Source organism: Amphiprion ocellaris, chromosome 1 (genome assembly GCF_022539595.1).
Source record: "Amphiprion ocellaris isolate individual 3 ecotype Okinawa chromosome 1, ASM2253959v1, whole genome shotgun sequence".
Lineage (NCBI taxonomy): Eukaryota > Metazoa > Chordata > Actinopteri > Pomacentridae > Amphiprion > Amphiprion ocellaris.
In genome coordinates this window covers 3,201,614-3,225,420 of record NC_072766.1, presented here as the reverse complement: position 1 = coordinate 3,225,420, position 23,807 = coordinate 3,201,614, and the positions used below count along the sequence as shown (strand labels likewise).

Below are 23,807 nucleotides of genomic sequence, written 5' to 3'. Positions count from 1 at the left end.
CGGGAATTTTCCTGAACATTAAAATATTACTTTTCAATGTATTTCTGTTTGAGTGTACAGTGCGTGTAAGACTGTGCATGTTTATAAGCTACAGTTATTTATAGTTGGAGCTAATGTTGTGAGGCTCCATCCCAAGAGATCCCTAATTATCATGGAATTTAGAAAGCAAAAGTGAAGCCCAAACAGTCTAAAACAGTGCTAAGAATAGAGTGACCTTAGAGATGATCCATTCTCCCAACATAAATGCATACAACCAGAAGACAGAGAGAGAGAGAGACAGACAGAGACAGAGGCTCTTCTCTCTTCAGGAATGCTTTTAGAGTGTTGAGAGCAGATACTGTGTGAAGGCAGATGTCTCTGCAGTAATAGTGGAAACTTTCATAAATTCTGGATCTAGTTGCATGTGTTAACACTCCAAGAGGTTCTTGAGATACAACAGAGAGATAAATCAGAAAGCAATATTCCTGTCCTGCATAGGCGGGACTTGGAACAAATGGTTGAACAACAGCCTACTTGGTGAGCGTTCAGACAAAATTTTAATTAAAAAGAGTTCCCAGAAAGACAAATCCTGTGACACTGTGTTTAGTTCAGGAAAACAATGCATAAATCCCTAACTGCCCCACCGTGTCTTAATTAGTTTAAGAACAAATGGAACACTTACAGCAATAAGACCAATCAATGACAATATCGCTATGAGTTTATGCTGGATGCAGTAGTCAGATATACATCAAGGCTCCGAAACTAGAGCTGGTGGTTAGTGGATGGGCTTTGAGTTCAGGGTGTAAGCTTGCTTCTTTGCGTGTTACATTGCAATCATTTAAGCCCTCGCAGAGTCTCTTGTTGGCTTCAACATAACATTGAACAATAGGAATCAATTGAGATTTTAAATGCTGATCTCTCAGAAAGAAAGAAAGAAAGAAAGAAAGAAAGAAAGAAAGAAAGAAAGAAGGAAAGAAAGAAGCGAGGCAGACAGATGGGAGCGAGGCGTTCAGTCGCTGACATTTAAAAAGACTCACTCACGCAGGACTAGAGTGCCTGCCTCACGGCCACTGCACTTCCTAAGCTACTGTAAACTCCAGACAGTGCCGGGCCTTTGATCCCTGAATGGCAACAGGCAGTCGTTTAGCCTATAAAACTGTGTGTACTCACACACACATACATGTATGCAAGCACACAGATGCATGCACACACACACACACATAAACACAAGATGTATGTACAAATATTTTCTGATCACAGTATGGACACTATCCATGAGGTGTCAATTAACACATAGCTTTCAAGTCTCAGCTTCCAGACATGCTAACAGCCCACTGAAGGAGCTTATAATGCTATCATTCCGACACTGCTCTGACGATTTCATTTCACTTTCATTACAGTAACACCACAGCTACTGCTTACATGACTACAATTACTGGTAGTAAAAAGTAATCATTTCAGTTTCACTATTACACCAAAAAATACTAGTAATAAAACAAAAAGAAACAAATGAAAAAGCAAGAAACAGAAGACAGCTAAAAGTACAGTGTTTCCAGATGTGCTTTAAGGAGTGATTTAAAATCTGATATAAATGAGAGTAAGTTTTTCGGTGGATCATCTTACAGTATCAGAGCCCCATTGGATCGGACGGAACATGACATTAAGAGAAACTTGACAAGCAAAACAAATGATCACATCAGCAATGAATACTTCGGAAAACAGTTCTGGTAACAAAGATACATTTTTCGTTCATAGCACAAAAAGGAATGGCATGTTTTACGTCAAAGCAAAGGTCACATAGGTAAGCCCATACATCTTTGAAGAACAAAGTGGGAGAAGAGAAATCTGATATGCTAAAGAAAACCTGAAGTCTGTCAAGTCTTCAACTTCCTCGTTTCCCATTTCCTCATCATGTAAGGTCAATGATGCCACACTTGACCTGTGAACTTTAATTAAAAACTTTTCAAAAAGGTACATTTAACTGCTGCAAAAAACTTTTTAAGATGTGCATTCAAAGATGCTGTTAGACTTTTCAGATAGATAAATTTACACAATTACGTTTCTATGTATTGGTTTTCAGTTGCAGCAGCGATGTCATTACACGTCCAGACCCCTGAGACATCATCTTCCTTGATCCCACTGATCCAACCAAAAGTGACAACAAGGGTCACGGGTTGAACAACTGCTTATCTAGAGATACATACCCGTCATTCCTCCAATAACCCGACCTCATACCAAATACTATGAAATGGTCAGCATGTGGATATCGGATCGTACTGGAAGTGACCTTTTCCTGTGAGGTTACTCCCTGGAATGGTGACACATGCAGATACTCACTGAAAAGGAAATGGTGGAGTTGCAGAGAATCCCATCGCCCCTTCCATTTTCTGTCACGCATAAGTCCGGGTCGTGGTGGCAGGCTGAAGGAATAATCTACAATGTCCTTCTTCAGATGTTCCCAAGAATGTTCTACACTCCATAACATCACTACTTTCAGAGGGAAACATCCTGATCAGCTGGTGTCTTTTTAAAATGAAAGAGCAGCAGTTCTAGTCCGAGTCCCTTGAGATAGCCCAGTTTCTGGATTGTGTCTGTGGATACCTTGTATCTGTGATTTTACTCCTTCAGGTGGAGTTCAGGGCCAGAAAATACAGACCACTAAGTTAAGGGTTCACACCTAGTCTTACTGATAAAGAAGACTGGAAGATAATATAACCTCTTTACCAAGGGCACAAGTTTATCTGAAAGAAATGTTCTTCACCTGCAACATTGCACCTCGTGACTGTGGGGCTTACTAACTACATCACTGATCTGATTTGTGGTCAAAAGATAGATATTGTCTTCTCCACACCATCTCCCCAAAACTTTCTCACCCTAAACCACCAGCACAGCAGCAGTGAGCTGGTTGACTCTATGTATCCCCAACTCTCTCCCATGCCTCTTTTTTAGGTTGGTTTGGAAAAGGACAGAGTTCAGGCCCTTTCCAGAAGTTTGGCTCCTGAGTTGGAGCTGTGCATTAAGTTGAGACCAACGACAACTGCTTGGTTTTGCTCATTGTCCTGTGTTAGGACTACTAGCTCCAGCTCCTTCCCCACCAAAGAAGGGACATTTCAAAGCCAAGGGGTCAGTGCTCCAGGGATCTTCCCTTCACCTGTAACCCAAATAGCGTGGCACTATAACCCAGCCATGGCATCACACATTGTTTAAAACAATACAGCTCACTTGCAACTTGCTTTAAGGCCTGACTACTGTCTGTTCTGTTTCTGTTAACATTAAAAAACTTCTTAAAGGTAAAAATTTAACTGTAATTTTGCTGTCTAGTTTCCTAGTATTTGTAATATGGTGGTTGTAGTGATTTGCTAAGTGGTGTTTCCTCGGACTATGCAGTAAAAAGACCGGAGTGTGAACCGTCTCTGAGGTGATAGAAGGGACAGATGAACAGGCCACAGTGACACCTAATAGATCAGGTCTTTACGACCACCAGTTTAGAGATGAGAAGGAGACCTGCTGCAGCCAGAAGTCCCTCTCTCTCAGGCATTGCAGCCCTGACCTCCCCAGGGGGGCGCGTCATTAGGGCCCATATAAACTTTTGAAGTGGTGAGTCCAAGGAAAGGCCAGGTATGTAAGGTAATAAATTGTGACTTTAAATACAAACACGAAAAGTGAAAGAGTGCATGACCCCTGACACCGAAATGACTACTTCTGAGCAGTTATGTCTTCTGTTTTTCTCTCCTTGGATGGATACCTGCCAGCCATAACTTATTGCTTCCCACTATTTCGCTCAATAAGAAAGAGAACTGAAGAGCTTCTTTGAAGTTTTTTACTTGAGTCAATAAATCCTTACCCATGATTCAGTGCAGTGAAGTAAAACCACTAATTAATTGAGACATTTAAAATGATATGAAAGAGATTCTTTAATGTTTTGTCATTAGAGCAGATATCTTAACCATCAATAAAGTAAAAGCGAGTCAGTGTGAGATCTGTAACACACACAGCACACACCTATTTAAGTGCAGGATGTTTTTTGGAAAAGGCAAAGAGGTTGTCGTAAGTTCTGCAACAGTGAGTGTGCATGCAAATGTTCTTAAAGTACTTTGGAGTGCATACCAAGGAGAGCCTGGTATTCCAAGAGTTTATAGCTCCCTCTCATGTCTGGTAGGTGAGTGACAGTGAGAGGCAGGCAGAGGGTGTTTCTCCATTGCATCTCAGCCAGGGACAGCTGACTGGTTGGGATCTAATTGCTCTCAAGTGAGGTCAGCAGGAGGCATTTATCTAAGCAGAGTGCACAGCGACAGTGGAAGATGCACAGAGTCAGCCTGCCAGAATCAGGGAAACATACATGGGAATTCACAGAAGCTCCCAGCTCTTGCTTAGCTTTGCTGCATTACTGGGCTTGGTTGACAACTGAGGCTACAGCTTTAGACCTTGAGAATCTTCTAATTAAAACTCTTGCTGAAAGGGAACACACCTCTGACAACTCCTGTCATCACTCAGAGCACATGTAAGTCATTAAACTCCAGATTTTTTAACAAGAAAAGAAGCATATTTTGTTTGTTTAAAAGTGTGTGTGTGTGTGTAAATACAGAGGAGGTTACAGATCATAGATTTGTGAAGTAATCCAACAGCATTGATGCAATATTTCATTGTTTTGGGTCCTTGACAGGGAGACATATGTCTGTCAGTGTGTACCAACCAAATTTTGATTTACTGCGAGGAAATGCGTGATACATATTTGTGTAAACACAGGAAACCAGAAGCTACTAGAAAGTTGAATGAGAAAGAGAATTTATGGGAGCTCCAGTGTAGAACTGGGCTAATCCCTGCAATCACTGATTGTTTTTAACTTGGAAGTGTTCCTTCAAGTAAATCAATTCACTGAATTCAAACAGATTTCATTTTTTACAGTTAAAATCTGCAAGATTGATGTCTCTTGTCGGATTATGGTCTCAAAAGGATGGAGCAATCGATGTGTACCGTCTCTGAGGACTAAAGAGGGACATCATCTGATGATACTGTTGCCCGTCTTCATTGTGAGACTTCTCTCCAGCCGACTCCACACAGCTTCATAAGGTCTCCCCCACAACCGCCCTGTCTCAACATCCCACTAGGAATCCCTGCTGCAGGAAAAAGGACCCGGAGGTCACAAGTCAGGGGTCAGGGGGTCGTTGGGCTGAGGGACAGCGCGCAGATCTCTATCTCGCATTTCAGTATGTTGTTCATTGATCCCCACTGCATTGTATTATAATGCGCAAATGGATGCTGACATGGAACCTTCAAAATCTGTTCTCGGGACTCTACCTGCACACAATCTTCCTGTTCGGCAGTGTGTGTGTGGTCTACAGTGACTGCACTCCAGAGCAACTTGCCGCCATCATGAACTGCTCCAAACACGAGCGTCACACCAGGAACTATGACTACATGGAGGGAGGAGATGTGCGCATCCGACAGCTGTTCAGCCGCACGCAGTGGTTCCTAACTATTGATGACTCCGGAAACATCAACGGGACTCAGGATCCCACCAACTGCCACAGTAAGGATAGCACTTTTTGCATACAAGGTTCATTACACGCTACTGTGCATAACATAAATACCACTAATTTGCCAGAATGTATGTTCCAAGCATGCATTAACTTGAACCAGGGTGTGAACTTGTCCTTGAATATGAAATGTTTGAGGTCACTTGTGAGAGTCAGTGGAGAACCTTTAGCTTGTCAAGGCGACAGAAGCACATGGGGTGTGTTATTGCACAGAGTTCTCCACAGTGTAATCACAGTGTTAATGAGTCATGTGTCTCCGTTACTGCAGCCAAAGTGACAGAAGTAAAATGAAGCAGGTGGGTCTTTGGCTTGTTAAACTACAACACCGTTTAAACACAAGCTGTAATGAAGTAAACTGAGGGGTGTTGGAGACTTATGAGTGCCAGGCCCCTGTGACCCCAGACTCACATCAGAACAAGCTCACATTTGTTCAGCCTGATTTACTCCCCCACAAACCAGCAGTGCCAGAATGAGACACTGGGACAAAGAACTGGCAAGAATATTCTTTAAAAAAAAAAAAAAAAAAATGATATTCACCTTCTGATGAACCTGTGGTTAGTCACAGAGACACCCATCCATTGTTTGGAGTCCAAAATTACTGTTTTATACAACAGAAAGCAAAACATATCGAAAGATGAATGCAAATTAACAGATGAATGGCACATTTTATTTGCTAGCCATAACTGTAATTTCAGTAAATTGCTCAAATGATTGCTCTGGGGCCAACATTTTTCAAAGTTAGTGTTTTCAGATACTAGAAGTTTCTGTCATGGTGAGGACATTTTAAGTAGTTATCATTTCCTCCTATCTGACAGTGCGGCTGTAGCTGGAATGTTGGCATGAAAGAGAGAGATGCCTCGTGGAAAAGATGCTTGTGCAACAATTGGCAGTGAAAGACAGAAAAATTGATACACCCATATGTGGCTGACAATCGCACGCTAAAGGCACACACAAATTCAAGCAATAATCCTTTGATGAGACCAGCCTGATGCAGATGTACATGTAATAAATTACTGAGTCATATTTTTTGATTGCAGTGACCAAGAAGTTCTTAAAAGCTGATTGCAAAAGAAAAAAGTTTTTGTAGTTTAACGAAAAGAGCAAGCAGAAAAGAAGAAACCAGAATGAGAAACTTGGGGCTGCCTTATTTTTGGCTTCCACATTCCATGTGCCTCTGAAACGAAAATATAGTCTTACTTCCAGTGAACTCATGTCTTTAACCACAAGTGTTTTCTGACTTTATTATGCTTGTTTATTTTTTCCTTTTTAAACTTTTGAATCTCAAAAGTAGAGCAAACTAAAATCTAATGTTGATATTGGGAGTCAAAGTATAAAACTGTTTTGCTGAATATATGTTTCTAAAAAAAATACATGTGGGTTCTGGTCAGGGGTATTGCTAGTTTCCAGTACCATTTTGGACTGAATGTGTAAACAAATCCTCAAAAACAAACAATTATAGGAAAACAGGGATAGTCAGTAATAGTGCATAATAATCACAAACACATGTAGGTCCGTGTCTGAGTGAAAGATAATAGCATAACCTAATTTCAGTTTGGCCAAAATGTGACAATGTGACTAAAAAGTTGTGTTAAGCCAAAGTAAAGAGCAGATAAACAACAAGTAGGAAATCAAAAACTCTTAAACAAAAGCAGCTGTAAAGCAGGGAACTGAAACATAGTGATATGAAGAAAGAAGTTTGTTTTCACCTGCTGTAGTTCTCCATAAAGTCACAAATAATAATACAAATAATTGAGATTCTTCCTGAAATCGATACTCAATATTAAACAGTGCGTAATTTTGTGAATGTCAAACTGTATTTGAAGATAAAGTGAAAAGTTATTTGAGTGTATTTGCTACACGTCAGCTCTGTAATAACAAGGTATTCAGTGTGAAGCAGTCACTATTAATCCCGATTTTAGCAATAATGTTCGATTACTGAAAGACTGTCTGCATCGTGTAAACACTGAATACTAACACTGCTCAGAGAAAGTAGAATTAGAGATTACCCGCAAGTTAGTTTAGACAACAAATCTGTTTAATCTGGCCTTGAGAGGCTTTCCACATCAGAGACAAGATGTTAAAAACATGTGTGTGTGGAAATGTGTTTCATCTTTCCACAGTACATCAAACAACTGTAGCTGTAATATTATGGGGATAACACTCCCACAGTACAGCAGCCAAACAAGCGCTTGTATCTTCAGTTCCCACCAATATATGAGCAACAAATTAAGATGTAGCTCAGACAGTGATAATTTAAACTTTAAAACCACCTTTTATCATGATAAATCGAATGGGGAATCAGAAGAATAGGGTTAAATGAATACGAGCCGACAGTCAAAGGTCAGTGATATTAAGTCAAATATCAAGTGCAAACAGAGCACAAACAACATTCCAAGATTGGGAGACTGCCATCTGTTTGTGATCTAGCAAACACTAAAGTGCAGCATGCTCAATGTCAGTCTGAAAAGCTTTAATGGACTTCTTCCTTTTTTTTCTCAGCCTGTCAAATGAAAGAATTTCTGCAATATGTAAAAATTAACAACATGGTTTTTATATTAGCTAAAAATTGAGCATCTGGACCTTGTTGGTGTCCTTTAAAATCAGTGAAGCTTTACTGCTACATGATTCACCATAAATATAACACCATGACCATACTTTCACTCAGAAGAAGTAAATAAACAATATATATCTAACAGCTTGTCTATGATTTATTGAAGTAGAACTGTGTGGATTTAAGGACTAATAAATAATGATCTGTGCATCTGTTGGATTAAATGATAAAGTAAAATCCACTGTTGTTCTTAAGTAATCAGCTCATTCCCTTCCAACACCTCACTGTAATGATTGCAAGTATTGTGTATATAAGATTGATTTTTTGGAGACCAAGTAATATTTATGTTTACATCTGCATTTGTATGTTTAAATACATACATAATTTCAGAATTTTAACACGGAACATTGCGTTCAGTTTTTTTCTCTCAACTAAAGCACCAATTCTTAACACATCACATTCACTGTACTTCAGTACAAAGGTGTGAATTGTGCATTTCGGCATCGTATCACTGCCAGACATAAAGTCAGTCGTATGATTTGATCTCAAGTTGCATGATAAAATAATTTTTGAAAATCAGAAACCAAAATAGTTGAGCATAAGTGCCTTTACCCTCCCACAGATTTGAAGAGCAGGCCTAAAACGTAGCGTGCAAAGCACATGCAAGGAGGTAGTTTTCTCAATCCCAAGAGACAGAGGCCTAATCTGTCTCCCATATGTGCAATGGCATAGGTTGTGGTTTGTGTAATGGCCACCCAGGCCAGTTAACAAGCCTTGAGTAAAGCCAAAGAGACCACAGTCTGATTAATCACAGGAACTTCCATCTCGTTTGTTAATGAAGATGAATGTTGAGTGCACTGCGGAGTTAGAGTGAAGGCTGGATGTTGACACTATCTTATCTGTTCTATAATATGTCTCATTTTCCTAACTGTCTGACTCTCTGCCAGGCATTCTGGAGATCAGGACAGTGTCTGAGGGGGGAATACTGGCGATCAAAGGTGTGAAGAGCCAGTATTATATCTCTATGAACAAAGGTGGACAGCTGCAAGGCAAGGTAATATTTTTCCTCAGTGAGAATAGTCATACACTGTTATTAGCTAATCCATAATCAAGCAGACATAAAACAACCATTCCAAAACATCTATTTGAATCACAAGGCCAAGAACCGACAATAAAGACAAATGTTGGCAACTGCAAACTGCATTGTTTTAATGCTTTGATGTATTTCCATTACAGAGGATCTACAATGAAAACTGCAACTTCAAGGAGGTTTTCCTAGAAAACTACTTCAATGCATACTCCTCTGCAAAGTGGACTAAAAATGGCAAAGAAATGTTCATAGCCCTGTCTCAGAAGGGACGGCCAATGCGAGGGAAGAAGACCAGGAGGGAGCATGTAGCATCTCACTTCATCCCTATGAAATGCAGGGAGGAGGAGAGGAGAGTGGACTGAAAACGCAAAGGACTTAGTTATAAATTATGTATGATTTCAGTCACATATTCTATATGTTATCAGACACATATAAACGCATTACCAACATCACACTCCACTCTCCTCAAACTGTAGATTAGTTGAGTAATATTTTATAATATGTTGCCATTCTCATAGCAGAAAACAATATCAGATGGGCACATGAAACTATCCCCAACATCTGCAAATCAGATGTTGACACGAGAAAATATGGAAATACCACTAGAGGTACTCAATGTAATTGTTCTTTTGACATAAATACTATATTTCGTTATAATACAATTAAATGTTTTATTATAAGCCATGTACTACACACAGTCGGGACTGTATTCTTTTCCAAAGATGATCTACAACCAGCCAGATGAGGAGGCCTGAGTGATCAACAGAGAGGTCCAGAACAGAGATTTGGCTTGACCAAGATGTGCTGAAGCAAGCTGGACTTGTCTTTCTCAGCGGTACAAAGTGCTCAGAGCACACTAAACAGAAGCACAATGAATGGCAATGCCGTGTTCAGTAAATAAAACTAGGCCTAGGACAATCTATTTGTGAATGACCTGTTTTGATCTGTCCTTCCTGCATTGAAAACCAGACTCTGGTCAGATGCACTGTAGCTGCTCACTGACTCTCTCCACATTATTAAGGTGTGATTTTGAAAATGCTAAAATGTTCTGCTGCTGCTGAAAAGATATACAGATTAAAAGACAAAGTGAACAACATAATAAGTGTGTATGCTATGCAGTCTCTTTGTAGAAGCGTGAATAATCCTGAACACTAAAGGGTCATATATTTATTTGTACAGAAATTTGCTTCAGATTCTGTTGAGGCATTTTCACTAAACACGAAAAAGGCAGAAATAAATGCCAGGAGATCCATTTATTTTTTTACCACAAATGATCAAATAGCCTTTTCAATCTGAACGGTCAACTCTCACTGCATGGTATCACTGCAGTTTTACAGTACTGGCTATAACATTACAGTACATTGTCATTTATGGTTGTAAGATATTTGTTTTCTTTATATAAAACAGATGTGTCATACGTGAAAGTGTCCCTGTTCCTTATAAAGTGTTCTACCTGGTTCACTGACAGCAGCACACACTATATTCATGGGTATTTGTCCACTAGGGGGTATATAAGATCCCAAAATAAACTCACGGCAACCTGTTTATGACAAAAGTCAACACATCCTCAACTCCTCAATAAATGCTAGCTTCTTTCTTTATTATATTTCTCATCAATAACAAAGTTGGCCTTAATATTCCAGCACAGGTTTTTGAATAACTATAATCTCAAGTTGTTTTAAGTTCAAAATGTCTGATCTGCTATTTGCTGTGATTTTGATCTTATTAGTCTCATGCTCCTGTACAGAATCGTATTACACGTGAAGTAACTGCAGCGCTTCAAGCTTAGATATCACTGCAGTTCTCTGGAGATATTAAGAAGTCCATTCCACTGCTTAGCTGATTTAATGACAAGATAATAAGATACATGGATGTTGTCTTTAAGATTAAATACACACTGCAAAGAAACATTTGGGAAAACTTTAGTGTCCTCGGACACTCCCTGGCCCATAATATAAGATCACTCAACCTGATAAAGGAGGTTGAGATGTAATACAGCTTGAGGATATATCTATTAATTTATGATGGAAGAGAAAACTACATGACATGGTCAAATGCTGCATTAATTCCCACTGAGTTTATACAGTATTGATTAAAAGTGGAGTCTTGGCAGCGCAGAAGAATATCGCAGACATACTGGCAGGATGCCTAAAACATACGTTCATGCATATAAACACGTGAGCGCGGGCCCACAAACGCACACTGACACAGAGCGTGAGCTTTACCTTTCGCCCGGGTTCACATCTGGCTTGGAGAACCCCTGTCAGATAAAGACAGTCAAATTGAGAGAGCAAACCTCTGAAATACGTTTGACCCAAACAACATCTGAGCAAGGTGAAGGCTTCTGCCAAGTCACGCAAAGTTAGTCTTAGCAGATAATTTGTAACATGCTCATAATGTAAACACATTTCAGACTCAAGGCTGTGTATTCCCAGCAGGACGAGGAGAAGCCGAAGCCAATGAGAATGAGAGAGAACTGTCACAGACGTGAAGCTACAGACTTCCAAGAGCGAAGACGCAACACAGGCACGCCAGACGCATAAATTGTTACAACTTACAAGGCCTTCCAAGATTTACAGATATTGTTTAATAAAATGCTCCTGAAATCACAAATCATTTTATTCTTTAAAAAAAAGCGACTTTTCAAATAGTATAAAACATGACAACCGACTAAACTCTTGCCAGCAATGACACTGAGTTACTTTACAGTAAAAATGATTTCCCTGATATACAGTCATTCAAAATATGAAAGCAGAATTTTTTAACCAGTGTGTCTAAATGGTTTTATTTTTGCATTATTAATAATTACATATGGTTACTTTCTTATGAGACATAGTCATGATTGAAGGTCAGATTTATATGTTAACAACACTGAAGTCCACAATTCTGGACAGTTCAGAGTAATGTTTTTATCCACAAGCCAACAGTTCTGTATTTCTTTGGTCAAAAACGCAGCTAAAAAACAACCATGCAGTTTGATGAACTTCCTGGGATAAACAACAAATCTATGACAATGATTCACTACCCATTGCAATGCTTCAGAGTAGTTCTGTGGAAGCACAAACACAGAAAACCACGTGTCCCATATTACAAGCTACATGTGCAGACGAGGGGTACGTCTACAGGAAGGTCTGACACTGGCTGTGAACGGCAGAGAGTCACAGGAAAGAGGAGGATGACAGAGTGAAGACCAACAGGGACCGAGGCTGGGGAGTCCCCTGCGATGTGGAGAGGTGGTCTTGGGGCAGCGGATAGAAAGGGGAGGCCTGGATGGGGAGAGGGAACACGCAGCTGAACTTGATACATTTCAGGGCTGTAAACCTTCATTTCCCCAGAGGAAATCTGGTGTTATGCAACCTGGGGAATTCTGTGTTTGCAGCCCTTAGCACGGAACCCCCAGAACTCCAGATCATTGTGAAAGAGGGTCAGGACCTCCAACAGCTCACTGCTGAATCACATTTTCACTTGCAGTGGATTAAATCAACACTGAGAGATGATAAGCTGTGATTAAAAGAAGATGTTTATGATCACCGAAGATGTTTAAGACCACTGACTTCTTCAGTCACTACTAATTGCACCACAAAACATGAGTACGAAACGTCTACTGGCTCTGGTATTTCAGTGTGATGCATAAGGAAACTATTGTGGACCACCAGCAAATAAAACAAAAACCTCAAACACCGTATTATAACACGACATGAGTATATAACACTCATTTCCCTAATTCTACACAATTAGTTGACCAATGCAGATATACAGACCGCAGTTTTAAGCATGAACATTACAAATGGTTCAGATTGTATCACCTGTTGCAGATTTCAAAGGTTAGTGGATTCAAGTCCTGGCAGCAAAGTTCCAGGAAAAGGAACGACATCCCCTAAAGTTTTCAAACAGAAGATCATTTCTTGGTTTTGCCACACGGACATTTGCTTCAACCGAGTACTGCCATGGCTGACATCAAGTGCCTCATATGAGATGAGTGATTAATTAACAAAAATCTTATAAGGAAACAGAGGACATGAGTGACCTGTCATCATGCTCATGTATATATAGGATCTGTAGATTGTAGTTTTAGATCTATAGAAGTTTGGCAACAGCTTTCCTCCTGACACCCTCTAAATTCTTGCAAAAGTGGTTAATTACTCTCATTCAAGTGTAATGTGATCTCAAGGGTCACGTTTTTAACATCTGAAATGAGTCATACATGTCTTTATACTAGGTAAAGAAATACAACTCTGACCTGTCATAAAAGTGTCTGCATTAACGTTACTCCTCCATGTTTATAGCCCTTCACAGGGATTACTAAGTGTAGTAGTTCCAGTCAGAAAGGACAGACGAGGTGACCTGATGGCCGAGTGGTTACGATGCAGAGAAAACGCTCAGTTCAAGTCCTCGCCAGCTGGACTATTTGCCGTGTGCCATTCCCTGTCTTTCTCTAGTAACGCTGTCATTAAATGCCCCAAAGAAATACTTTTAAAAGGACAAAGACAATTGTAACAGTGGGATAAGTGAGAGAAGACAATTAACTGACACAACAAACAAACTTCTGCTTACAACATTGCTGTGGATTAACTTGCAAGCTCTAATCAATATTGTAATTATTTTATCATTTGAACTGAAACAAGATAAAGAGCCTATACTTTAATTAAATGGATACATGCATGGCTGTAAAATGCTGTATATGTTATGCTTCAAATATCACCACAAAATGAACTTGTGCAGCTAACGTTGGCTTCTTGGATTGCCTATCTGTCTAACAAACAGAGGAGCTATTTCTTAAATCTTGGGAGATTTCTTGCAAATATCTGTTTTGAGAATTAGAAATCTCTACAACCCTATAGCACAGTCTTCTTCTACCTCTACATGGGCAGTTTGAGGAGTTGGAAAACAGCTTATTGTTGTTGGAAAGACATGTAAGAAATTGATTTTTTTTTTTTTAAACAAATAATTCTTCACAGATTTAATTAGCATAAAGAAAATTTTGTTTCCGTTAGATCAATCAAAAGGGGGAGGCTCAAAACCTATGCAAATAAACCAAAACTATTTCAAAACCACTAGAAAAAAGGTGAGAAAACATTACTGTATATTGACCTTTAATACATTTACTATTTCTATAGATTTTAAAATCTTTATAGTATTGTGCAGCACGTTTTTCAGAGTATATACTAACCTTTAACATTAATGTTACAAAGCTGCCTGTCTTGTCTGTTTGTTATTTCTGTTGTTGTATGTAAGCTGCTGAACACATGAATTTCCCGTGGAATTAATAAAGTATCTATCTATCTATCTAGAAAATGCCTTTTGTGATTGGTCTTTACTGCATCTGGAAATATCTGAATGGAATGAGGTTTTCTTCTCTTTTGTAGTATTTTAAAAAGTATTGAGTTAAGTAAAAACAGAAGGATGGTTTGCAAAACTAAAGTTGTTTCATTTACATGGATTTTCATGAATATGTTATGCTTGTTTAGTAGGTTTGAGCTTGGTTTTATATTCATCCAAGCAAAATGATCTTCAATAAATGCAAAAGTGCACTGGTAATGTATGTGTTAGTGGAAGCATTTTGAGCTTTTCTCTCACCATGAGTGAGGTTTCTCCTCTTTGCACTCATCTCCAACCAGCTGCTGTAACGAGCCAACCTCGCTTCTACTCTGAAAAATACTGCATCTAACCGCTCAGAAACTCACAGTACGTCAAGTATGAAGGAATTGTAGGTATGTATCATCAGTGCATGGTTACCTGAGATCCAGAAGGTCACCAGGGTCACGAGATATCGCCTAAAGCTGTCAGCCAGCTGTTCATCTGATGCAGGGAACGGTAGGTAAAACGCTGTATTGACTGCTTGGGTTGAGCTGCCTGGAAAGACCTGCAGGATCACATAGCACATATTTGATTTTTATGCTTTCATTTGTCTGTATTTTGAGTTGGGAGCAACACAGAATACAGGGGAAAATAATGTATCACTAACAGTTTTCTTCAAATCTAATCTGGACTGCCATCAAGAGTAGGACAAACATTCCTGAAACAGTTTGTTTTCACAATTCTCAGTGTAAAACTAAACAGAAAACGAGAGAACATGAATGAATATTAACGATAAGACATGTCAGGACCAGTCAATCTATGATTTCTTTTTGGTAGATGGACTGACGTTGTGTCTAGCTAAGTCATAATTTAATGATGAAGGCAATGCTGAGCCTACAGAGCAAAAAAATCCCTTCTATGGAACCTCAAGCTGTTTTTAATATGCAGGGTAAGGTAAGCCTTGTGTGAATATGACTAATATTTATAAATCGTGCTTTCCTGCCACGATTCTCAAACCAGCCTGGCAACGCAGTACACATTTGGCAGATTTCTTATTGTTTGGAATCTAATATAGCAGACAATGAATGTTCTCCCTCGATACACATCTGTTTGCCATGGAAGTCTGCATGCAATTGTCTGTTTCATAAAAAGTGTGACAGCTCAGGTATCTTTGAAATCTGACATAAAACGATCTGTTTCACATCATACCAAGCACATCTGGTTATGAAGAAGACAAATGCACATTAATATTTTACACTAGGTTTCCCTGAAATAATGATCTTTCAGGGAAAACTCATGTAAAACATTGATCTGCGTTAGTTTTCCCTGAAATAATCTTTTGTCCATATTGCTGTGAAACTTGCATTTTGTGAATGCTTCCTCACTTAAAAGCACCATCCTAAACAACAGTTTGTAGAGCATTCTAGGAATATTCATTGTAGTAGCATGAAAGCAAATCATTATAATTCAACTTAATTACAATTTTATGTGACATTAGTATTCATTTCTATTAATGATATTTGAATAACGAAAAAGCAGAGACCAGGACAGAGTTCTGGATCCAGCCTACAATAAAATCTAAATTCAGACCTGCAGGATGTTAGACTACACAAAGCACATTGCAAAAAATAGACAAAACTAGGTCATTGTAACACCTGTTAACCCTATAGAGCCCAGCGTAGCACCTGCACTATGACTGGATAGTCATTTTTAACTGGTGGTGGATTTGAAGCCAGATAAGACAGATCGATCATTCTTTTTGCATATAAAATCTGGGGAGTTAGACTAACATTTCACACATTCACCAGGTCTCAGAGCACTTTTCATTGCAGTGATAGGTTTGTAAAAACACACAATGAAGCACACATAACAAAAACCTTTATAAACGAGACCACGGGATATTGTGCAACATTTTTACATTTATAAAATCTGAGGGATACAGCTATGCAATTTCTGTATTTTGAAATATATATGTGAAAAAAACAAAAAATGATTTTTATTGTTTTAGGTTTATTGCACTTTTAAGCAATTTATTGTAGTAGTAAAGACACAAGTTAATACATATTATTAAAACTTGGGATATATGGGTTATATTAATGTAAAGCAAATGTAAAGTTAAAAAAAATACTCCAAAGAAATGTACTACAGTATGTAAAAATGTAAGAATATGACCTGGCGGACCTGCACAATGGTAGATCTTAAAGAGTTAAATGGTAAATAATAGATTTTTTCAAATATCAACACTTGGTTTTCTCTGACTAAACCTTACAAGCCCGGTATCACAAAATTTGACAATCAATACTGCATAACAACATCACTAATTGTAGACACTACAAATTAACAGGATTTTACCATTATTGCACATACTTTAAAATGATGGAACAGGACCAGGATGTCAGTTATTCACAACTCAATTCAATGTTGCACAGTTGTAACTTATTCATATATATATATATATATATATATATATATATATATATATATATATATATATATATATATATATATATATATATATATATATATATATAAAGCCTTCTTATTGCAGCATTTTTATTATGCGCCCAAACTTGGGATGCCCGTTACTCAATTTCCTAAAAACATGCTGATGTCAGTTTTACACTGCCAGTATTGCAGCTAATATAACACAGATTAGTGATTAGATTGGTCTGCTAATATCTATCACAGAGAACATGTAATCAATAAAATATTTTCAGTTCCATTTGACCAAAAACTAATCCGATTTAATGTATCCTTCTGTATGGGGCAGTGTCAGACTTAAAGCTGGCTATGTCAAAGTTATTTCATAGTACACCTCTGCCGGAAATTTTTGATTTCTTTTAAATAAATAAGAACATTTTCACCATAAATTGATGTAGACATGTTGATGCATGAATAACAACAATTGCAGAAGTGACATGTTCCACACTCAAAAGTTTTTAAATTGGAGGTGGCTGCTGCTTCTTATTGTTTCATTTTGTTCCCTCAGAGTTGTCCTTGTGCACTCTTGGCTACCAAGTTAAATTGCAGGGCAGTATTTTAGGTAGAATAAATGTTTAAAGTGATATATACTTGACCAGAAAGTAGTATGGGATTCACATTTATACCTATATCTAATTTGACAGAAAGCGGTGTTTTGAGTGGAATAAACCTTTCAAACAATAAGTTGTGTCTTTAAAACTAAAAGTACTTGGATGGAAAGTAGTATTTTAGCTGGAATAAGGCTTTAAAATGAAATAAGCCTTTAAAACTACACACACGGTTGAAAAGCTGTATTTTAGGTTAAGTTAATCTGTAAAACTTTACATAGTTTAACAGAAATAGTATTTTGTGTGAAATATTTTTTAATTAATTTAAAAGTACACCAAGTTGAACACACTGTAGTATTTTAGGTGGAGTAAACCTTCAAATCTTGAACCATTTGAGTGGAATAAACCTTTAAAACTATATACTTGACCAGAAAGTAGTATTTTAGGTGGAATGGACATCTATAAGTATATCTAATTTGGCAGAAAGTGGTGTTTTGAGTGGAATAAACCTCTCAAACTATAAGTTGTGGTATTTGGGTGAAATAAACCGTTAAAATTAAAGGTATTTGGATGGAAATTAGTATTTCAGCTGGAATACACCTTTAAAACTACACACACTTGGTTGAAAAGAAACAGAAATTAGTATTTGGGGTAAAATATGGATTTAAAACTACACCAAATTGAACACACAGTAGTATTTTAGGTGGAATAAAACTTTAAACAATAGAAGTTGCGCAATTTCGCGACCATGTACTTCAGTAGGTGGCGCTGTCACGGTAATGTCACCATCTTGTCTTTTTGTGTTTTTGTTTTTATTATTACAAAGCTTTTATATATTTTTTGTATTTTGCACTGTATGGCCTGCACCTTACCTTTCGTTGCACTTGTTGCAATGACAATAAAGTGAATCTGAATCTGAATCTGTCACGATAAACAAGGGTCCTGAGAAACCAGTTTCAGACGCTTTGAACACTATCATTAGCTATTTTGAGTCAATATTTCAACCTAGCTTTAACGTGGTTGCTTATTTGACTGGCTAACACATGTTTCTCCGCTTAAATTATGAATACTACCTGACAGTTGGCAGTTTTCTTGTATTTAATTAACAATATTTGTGTCCGAGTACCTTCTTCGGTGCAGTTCTTCTTCTGTCCTCCTCGACACGTTCGCTGCTTAGCAACGGCTAACTGAACACGGAGCAGCACTTCCGGCGTAGAAGAAGACGCCGGTGCACATCATTTAGCAAACACTGGTAGGCACGTTTGTGTGACGATTGTGAGCTAGTGGATTTAACTGAGCTGTAAACACGCAGCCGTCTGTCTCTGTGGGATCTTTTCTGTTACCTACCTTAAGTAGTGTTTATGATTATTATGTCTGCTTACGTTGGTAGCCGTGCATGCTAAGGATAAGCTAACAGAAGCTAGCTTCACTGGGAGGTGAGGTAGTGTTAAAGATGGGGCAGATGTGAGTTTGTAGCCTGCTGTCAGAGCTAGAAAGGAAAACAAAGACATATACGTTGTTAACTACATGTTCTCTATCGTGCTAGCTACTAAATTGTATATAGCTGGGTCTTGCTCACTTTATATCCAGTTACTAATGCTGGTGTTCACTTCAAGTTAAGATAAGATAGTCCTTTATTACTCCCCACGTCAGGGGAAATTTCTAGTGTGACAGCAGAAAAAACCTTTCAGAGCAGCACTAACCATGTGTACAGTAAAGATAGTAATTATAATAACAATAATATGTACAATATATAGAAGAATGAAAAATGAATAAATACAGTATTACTACACTAGAAGTGACATCAGCATAAAAGTGGCTTGTGGAATAAATGTAACTGTAAAAGTGCAGAAAATGCCAGCAGTGCAAGGGATTGTTATGCAGATTATACCACGGTTTAAGATGATATGATATAGTCCAGTTTATGTTAGCATCAGCCAGTGATGCTGATGTTGTAAAGTCTTATAGCAGATGGAATGAAGGACCTGTGATAGCGCTCCTTCTTGCAGGGTGGATGTCTCAGTCTGCTGCTGAAGGAGCTGCTTAAAGACCCCACAGTGTCATGCAGTGGGTGAGAGGGATTGTCCATGATGGATGTGAGCTTTGACAACATCCTCCTCTCACCCACCTCCTCTATGGAGTCCAGGGAACAGTCCAGGACAGAACCAGCCCTCCTGACCTTCTGTTTAGTCTCTTTCTGTCCCTTTCAGTGCTCCCCGCTTAGTGTCAGACTTCAACAAAGCTGTAACCATTAGCCCTATATCCTGTTTTTTTTTTTTTTTTTTTTTTTTTTAGCACTGCTGTCTCTTAAAATGGTTGAAAAACACTTAACATATGTTTGGCGCCTTGTCTCTGCTCATAATGTGACAGTATTTTGAGCCTGAGTGTTGATGCTTTCATACTAGCACTAGGAATGAATAATGTGCTGCCAGAAGAGATCATTAATCACTCACTGTGAATAGGAGCAGAAAGACTTTCAAGAGGAGTTCACTCTAAAGAACAGTCAAATAAGGGCAGCGAATTGCATCACTGATGATTATAGTGGAATTTATTCCTGGCAAACAAAAAAACTACAAGAAAAGCCAATAGGAATACAATTTCAAAATATAATGTGTATGAAAAAAGCAATAAAGTTAAAATTAAATTCCAAGAAATAAGAGTCTTACAATCCTCAAATTGGCGAATCGTTCATACAGATGGGTGATAAAACAACATGAAGTGTTTGATGAGAACAGCATCAATGCACTTTGGCATTGATTCTCCAACTCTCTGGAACTGTACTACAAGGATGAAGCAGCATTCTTCCAAAAGATATTCCCTTATTTGGTGTTCTGATAATGGTCTTAGAGAGAGCTGGTCCAAAAACTCACTTCGGTGTTCAGTTGGTTTGAGATCTGGTGACTGTGAAGGATATATAATATGATTAACAACATCTTCATGGTCTTTTAAACCATGAAGATGATGGTTCTATCCTGGAAGAGAACTCTTCCATCAGGATAGACGTTTTTCGTCACAGGTTCTCATCTATCAGGACAACTTTGTGTTGATTTGCTGGGACCCAAACGAGGCCAGCAGTAAAACAGAGGCAGTAGATTCCCTCACTGTTGAGGTCAAGTGTTCATAATCTTCCTTTAATTTGTTACCTATCTGTATGTAGACTGATTGTATTGGCTAGGTGAAAATCAAATTACATGACAGCCTCTTTTCTGATTGACGAGTCCTGTAACAGAAAGCTTGTAACATGAAACTAGATTTTGTTTGTGATTTAACTCATGTGAAACTTTATAACAGGACAGCATTCAGGCTCGGTCATAAACTAAAATCCTACTCATGATCCAGTCTCATCACAATGTTAATGTTATATTATTTGCTGCTGTAACACAGAAAATTTCCCTGCTGTCGGATCAGTAAAGGTTTAATCTGTCTGTCCATCTGTCTGTCTATCTATCTATCTATCTATCCCAATATCAGCCAGCTTAGTTCCAGTCATTTGTCTGAAAAAACCTTCCTCTGACCTTTGGAATACCTACCAGCTCGATAAATGGTTTTTCCACATTATTGCGCCACTTAATTCTAAAGTTATGCAAATGTTGGATATTTATGTCTTTTCATTTTTGTCTCATTTGTTTCGTCCTCAGCTTTGAATGTCTGCCCAACATATTCGGAATCTGTCAACATCTAAAGAGCAAGCATGAGTAGTCTGGACCAGGACCAGCGTCTCCATCCTGGTTGCCGTAACAAAACAACAGTCTCCAGTGATTCATCGGATGCTCATGAGCTCGCCAAGCAGCCTCTCCAAGGTCTAAAATTGGCGTCACATGCGGTGCTGGAGGAAGCGCAGCACAGGGGCAGGTTGAAGTGCTCTAAATGTGGAGGATCAAGGATGTTCTTCTGCTACACATGCTGCGCATTAGTGGGTGTCAGCCTGCAAGAAATCCCCTCATTAAAGGTCAGTGGGAGGTTAGGGCTGCCTTGATTGTTCTTTTACCAGAGCAGTGGAGTAATTTTCACAGCTGTGCCTTATTGTGGTGGAAAATGTTATGTCTTCGATGTGAGATGTCAGAATTTTTTTGGGTGTGGTTTAACTGAAACTGTCTTCTGGATGTGACTCTACATATTTCACGTTGTGCTCAGCTTCCCGTGAAGATAGACATCATCAAACATCCCAATGAGACAGATGGCAAGAGCACCGCCATCCACGCCAAGATTCTCGCACCCGGTGATGTCACCATTTATACGTACCCCTGTATCCCCGAGTATGAAAAGGACAAGGTTAGTTGTGGCCAGTTGCCATTTTTTGGCTTTTTTTTTACCTTTACTAGATCGATATAGTAGAAATCTGTAAGAAATGAGGGCAAAGAAAGCATTGAATGAAGGACAAAGTGCCATGGGGCTTTAAAAATCAAAAAAGGCAAGCGGAAGCACAAACTACCTGTTAGAAATCAAAAGTAGCAGCTCCAAAAGTCTTGTTTCATCCAAAGATATACAATTTACTAATATACAATATAAAAAAGCAGCAAATCCTCCCTTTATTTATTAAATTAAACTAGTGAATATTTAGTGTATTTTGTTTCAAATCAAAAGTGGATTTTTTTTTTATCCAAGTAGTTGCTAATTACTTTCTTTTTATCAGCTGATTGATAAATTGTTTTTCCTTTAGTCTATCTTCATATTTTTTCTCCCACCTGCGGCTGCATTTTAGTCTTGTTTTCATGCTGTAAATACCCACTAAATTCACGCATTATGTATTTTTGTGTAGCTAATTTTCGATTTTTTACAATTTCATAGTGAAAAATCATAGAACCTTTAAATATTGATAAACATTGAGTAGCTGCATTTTCAGATTCAGTGCTTGTTAGGTTTAAATTTGATCACACTGTTTATATCAGATAATCAGATTCTGTAATTCCACTTGACTTGCAGAATTCCAGTGGTTTTAGTTTACACAGCATGTATGTTTATTGTATTTGACAGTTTAAAACTCATTTTTTCCTCTTGCTTTCCCATCCATTTTACTCGACCGAATGCTCTTGTGTTTTCGGATTTTTAGGTTTGTCTTCTGTCAAACTGTTTACCTCTGTTTCACGGCTTCCTAAGTTTATAAAAATCACTGCACGGTAGAAACAACATATGTTAGAAAATCAGATTGTTGTACTTGAGACTTTGCTGATGAGATTGTGTTTCGCTCTGCTCCCTCTCTCTCCAGGTAGTGCTGGTGTTCCCGGGTCCAGGAGCTGTTTCAGTTCAACACATGATGCAGCGTTTACATGACAGGAGCAGCAGCAGGTCACATGACTCCTCCGATGAACCCTGCGTAAAGAGGAGGAAAAGCGAGGAGGTTCAAGGTCCCACAGAGAACTTGGAGTCAGGAAGCCCAGATGAAGCAAAGAGCTCAGAGTCAAGGGTGTATCCCCTACAGAAGGTGGTCTTCATTGACAGCACATGGAACCAGACCAACAAGATCAGCACAGACGAGAGGCTACAGGGTAATCATGAAAGAGTGCATTTGTGCAGCTTTTCAAAGACTTGTGGTGATTATTAGGAGTAGCTTTACATCACCCCCAGTGTAGTTAAACATGATCTCACTCTGTTCTCGTGTGCTTCCTGACACGTGTTCTCCCACAGATTTGCTCCAGGTAGAGCTGCAGATGAGAAAAACATGTTTCTGGCGCCGTCAGAAGGGCAAACCGGACACCTACCTAGCTACCATCGAGGCTATTTATTATTTCCTGAAGGACTTCCACGAGAATTGCCTCGCTCAGGAGTACAGTGGAGAATACGACAACCTGCTCTTCTTCTACTCCTACCTGCACACAGTTATCAACAAAGCTAAGACTTCTGCTGGAAAATGCTGAAATCAGCCGCAAGAGACTGAACTGAGAGAAAGATCAGATTCATTTGTAAGCCTAACATTTGAGTGTGATGTCCAGTTTTGTTTTTTTTTTAATTTTGTGGCTAAGTTTTTTCTTTTAAGATACTGTGACATCAGTTTGTATAAGAATATGCAATAAAACCAAAAAAAAAGGTCAAAATGTTGAACGAATGAATAAGTACAATGAAAAGCCTGCATTTGCAACAATAATTGGATCATAGCATAAAAATGGAATAAAGTTGTCTGCAAAGTGACACACAGTGACTTAACAAAAAAAACTGTAGTTTTGAACTTGAACTCAAAAGGTTGAATGATTCTGAAAAGAAGTAGAACGCATCAATTTCTGCAGGGAAATCTCTGTTTTCTCTTCCTACTTAAGCTATGATTTTCCTATGATTAAGCCTCCGGTTGTCCTCAATTACGGGGACCAAAAAATATTGTTTCCTTGTCT

At 38.5% G+C, this 23,807-nt stretch overlaps 2 protein-coding genes and 1 long non-coding RNA gene across 6 annotated transcripts in view; 2 read left to right on the top strand and 1 right to left on the bottom strand.

Moving 5' to 3' along the window:
• Positions 1–18,666, bottom strand: part of LOC129349619 (uncharacterized) — a 46,754-nt gene extending 28,088 nt beyond the window's left edge. Inside the window, exons 1-3 of one of the 2 annotated variants that reach the window (XR_008602683.1) lie at positions 18,611–18,666; positions 14,894–15,020; positions 11,756–12,423 (exon numbers count right to left, since the gene is read on the bottom strand). This is a non-coding gene — a long non-coding RNA (uncharacterized LOC129349619). Of the gene's footprint in view, positions 1–11,755; positions 12,424–14,893; positions 15,021–18,610 lie in introns of those variants that run through there. The other variant, XR_008602684.1, reaches the window with a different exon arrangement.
• fgf7 (fibroblast growth factor 7) lies at positions 4,208–10,259 on the top strand. Its single transcript, XM_023265989.3, has 4 exons — positions 4,208–4,480; positions 4,885–5,509; positions 9,015–9,121; positions 9,304–10,259. Exons 2-4 carry the CDS (start codon positions 5,224–5,226, stop codon positions 9,517–9,519), a joined length of 609 nt encoding a protein of 202 aa, XP_023121757.1. The 5' UTR covers positions 4,208–4,480; positions 4,885–5,223; the 3' UTR covers positions 9,520–10,259.
• Positions 18,647–23,610, top strand: dtwd1 (DTW domain containing 1). 3 transcript variants are annotated; one of them, XM_023265986.2, is made up of 5 exons: positions 18,647–18,736; positions 21,123–21,433; positions 21,619–21,756; positions 22,691–22,970; positions 23,110–23,610. In XM_023265986.2, the coding sequence occupies exons 2-5, from the start codon at positions 21,176–21,178 to the stop codon at positions 23,337–23,339; spliced, it is 906 nt and encodes a 301-aa protein (XP_023121754.2). In that variant the 5' UTR covers positions 18,647–18,736; positions 21,123–21,175; the 3' UTR covers positions 23,340–23,610. The 3 variants fall into 3 exon arrangements, with proteins under 3 accessions (XP_023121754.2, XP_023121753.2, XP_035802192.2); XM_023265985.2 differs by lacking the exon at positions 18,647–18,736 and adding an exon at positions 18,761–18,920; XM_035946299.2 differs by lacking the exon at positions 18,647–18,736 and adding an exon at positions 18,761–18,948.
• Positions 23,611–23,807: the final 197 nt, after the last annotated feature.

Coding starts and splice junctions, on each gene's coding strand:
- dtwd1 (XM_023265986.2), top strand. CDS start 21,176: ATGAGTAGTCTGGACCAGGACCAGCGTCTCCATCCTGGTTGCCGTAAC. Junction 21,757..22,690: donor CCGAGTATGAAAAGGACAAG/GTTAGTTGTGGC, acceptor CTCTCTCTCCAG/GTAGTGCTGGTGTTCCCGGG. Junction 22,971..23,109: donor CACAGACGAGAGGCTACAGG/GTAATCATGAAA, acceptor GTTCTCCCACAG/ATTTGCTCCAGGTAGAGCTG.
- fgf7 (XM_023265989.3), top strand. CDS start 5,224: ATGCGCAAATGGATGCTGACATGGAACCTTCAAAATCTGTTCTCGGGA. Junction 5,510..9,014: donor GGATCCCACCAACTGCCACA/GTAAGGATAGCA, acceptor ACTCTCTGCCAG/GCATTCTGGAGATCAGGACA. Junction 9,122..9,303: donor GTGGACAGCTGCAAGGCAAG/GTAATATTTTTC, acceptor TTTCCATTACAG/AGGATCTACAATGAAAACTG.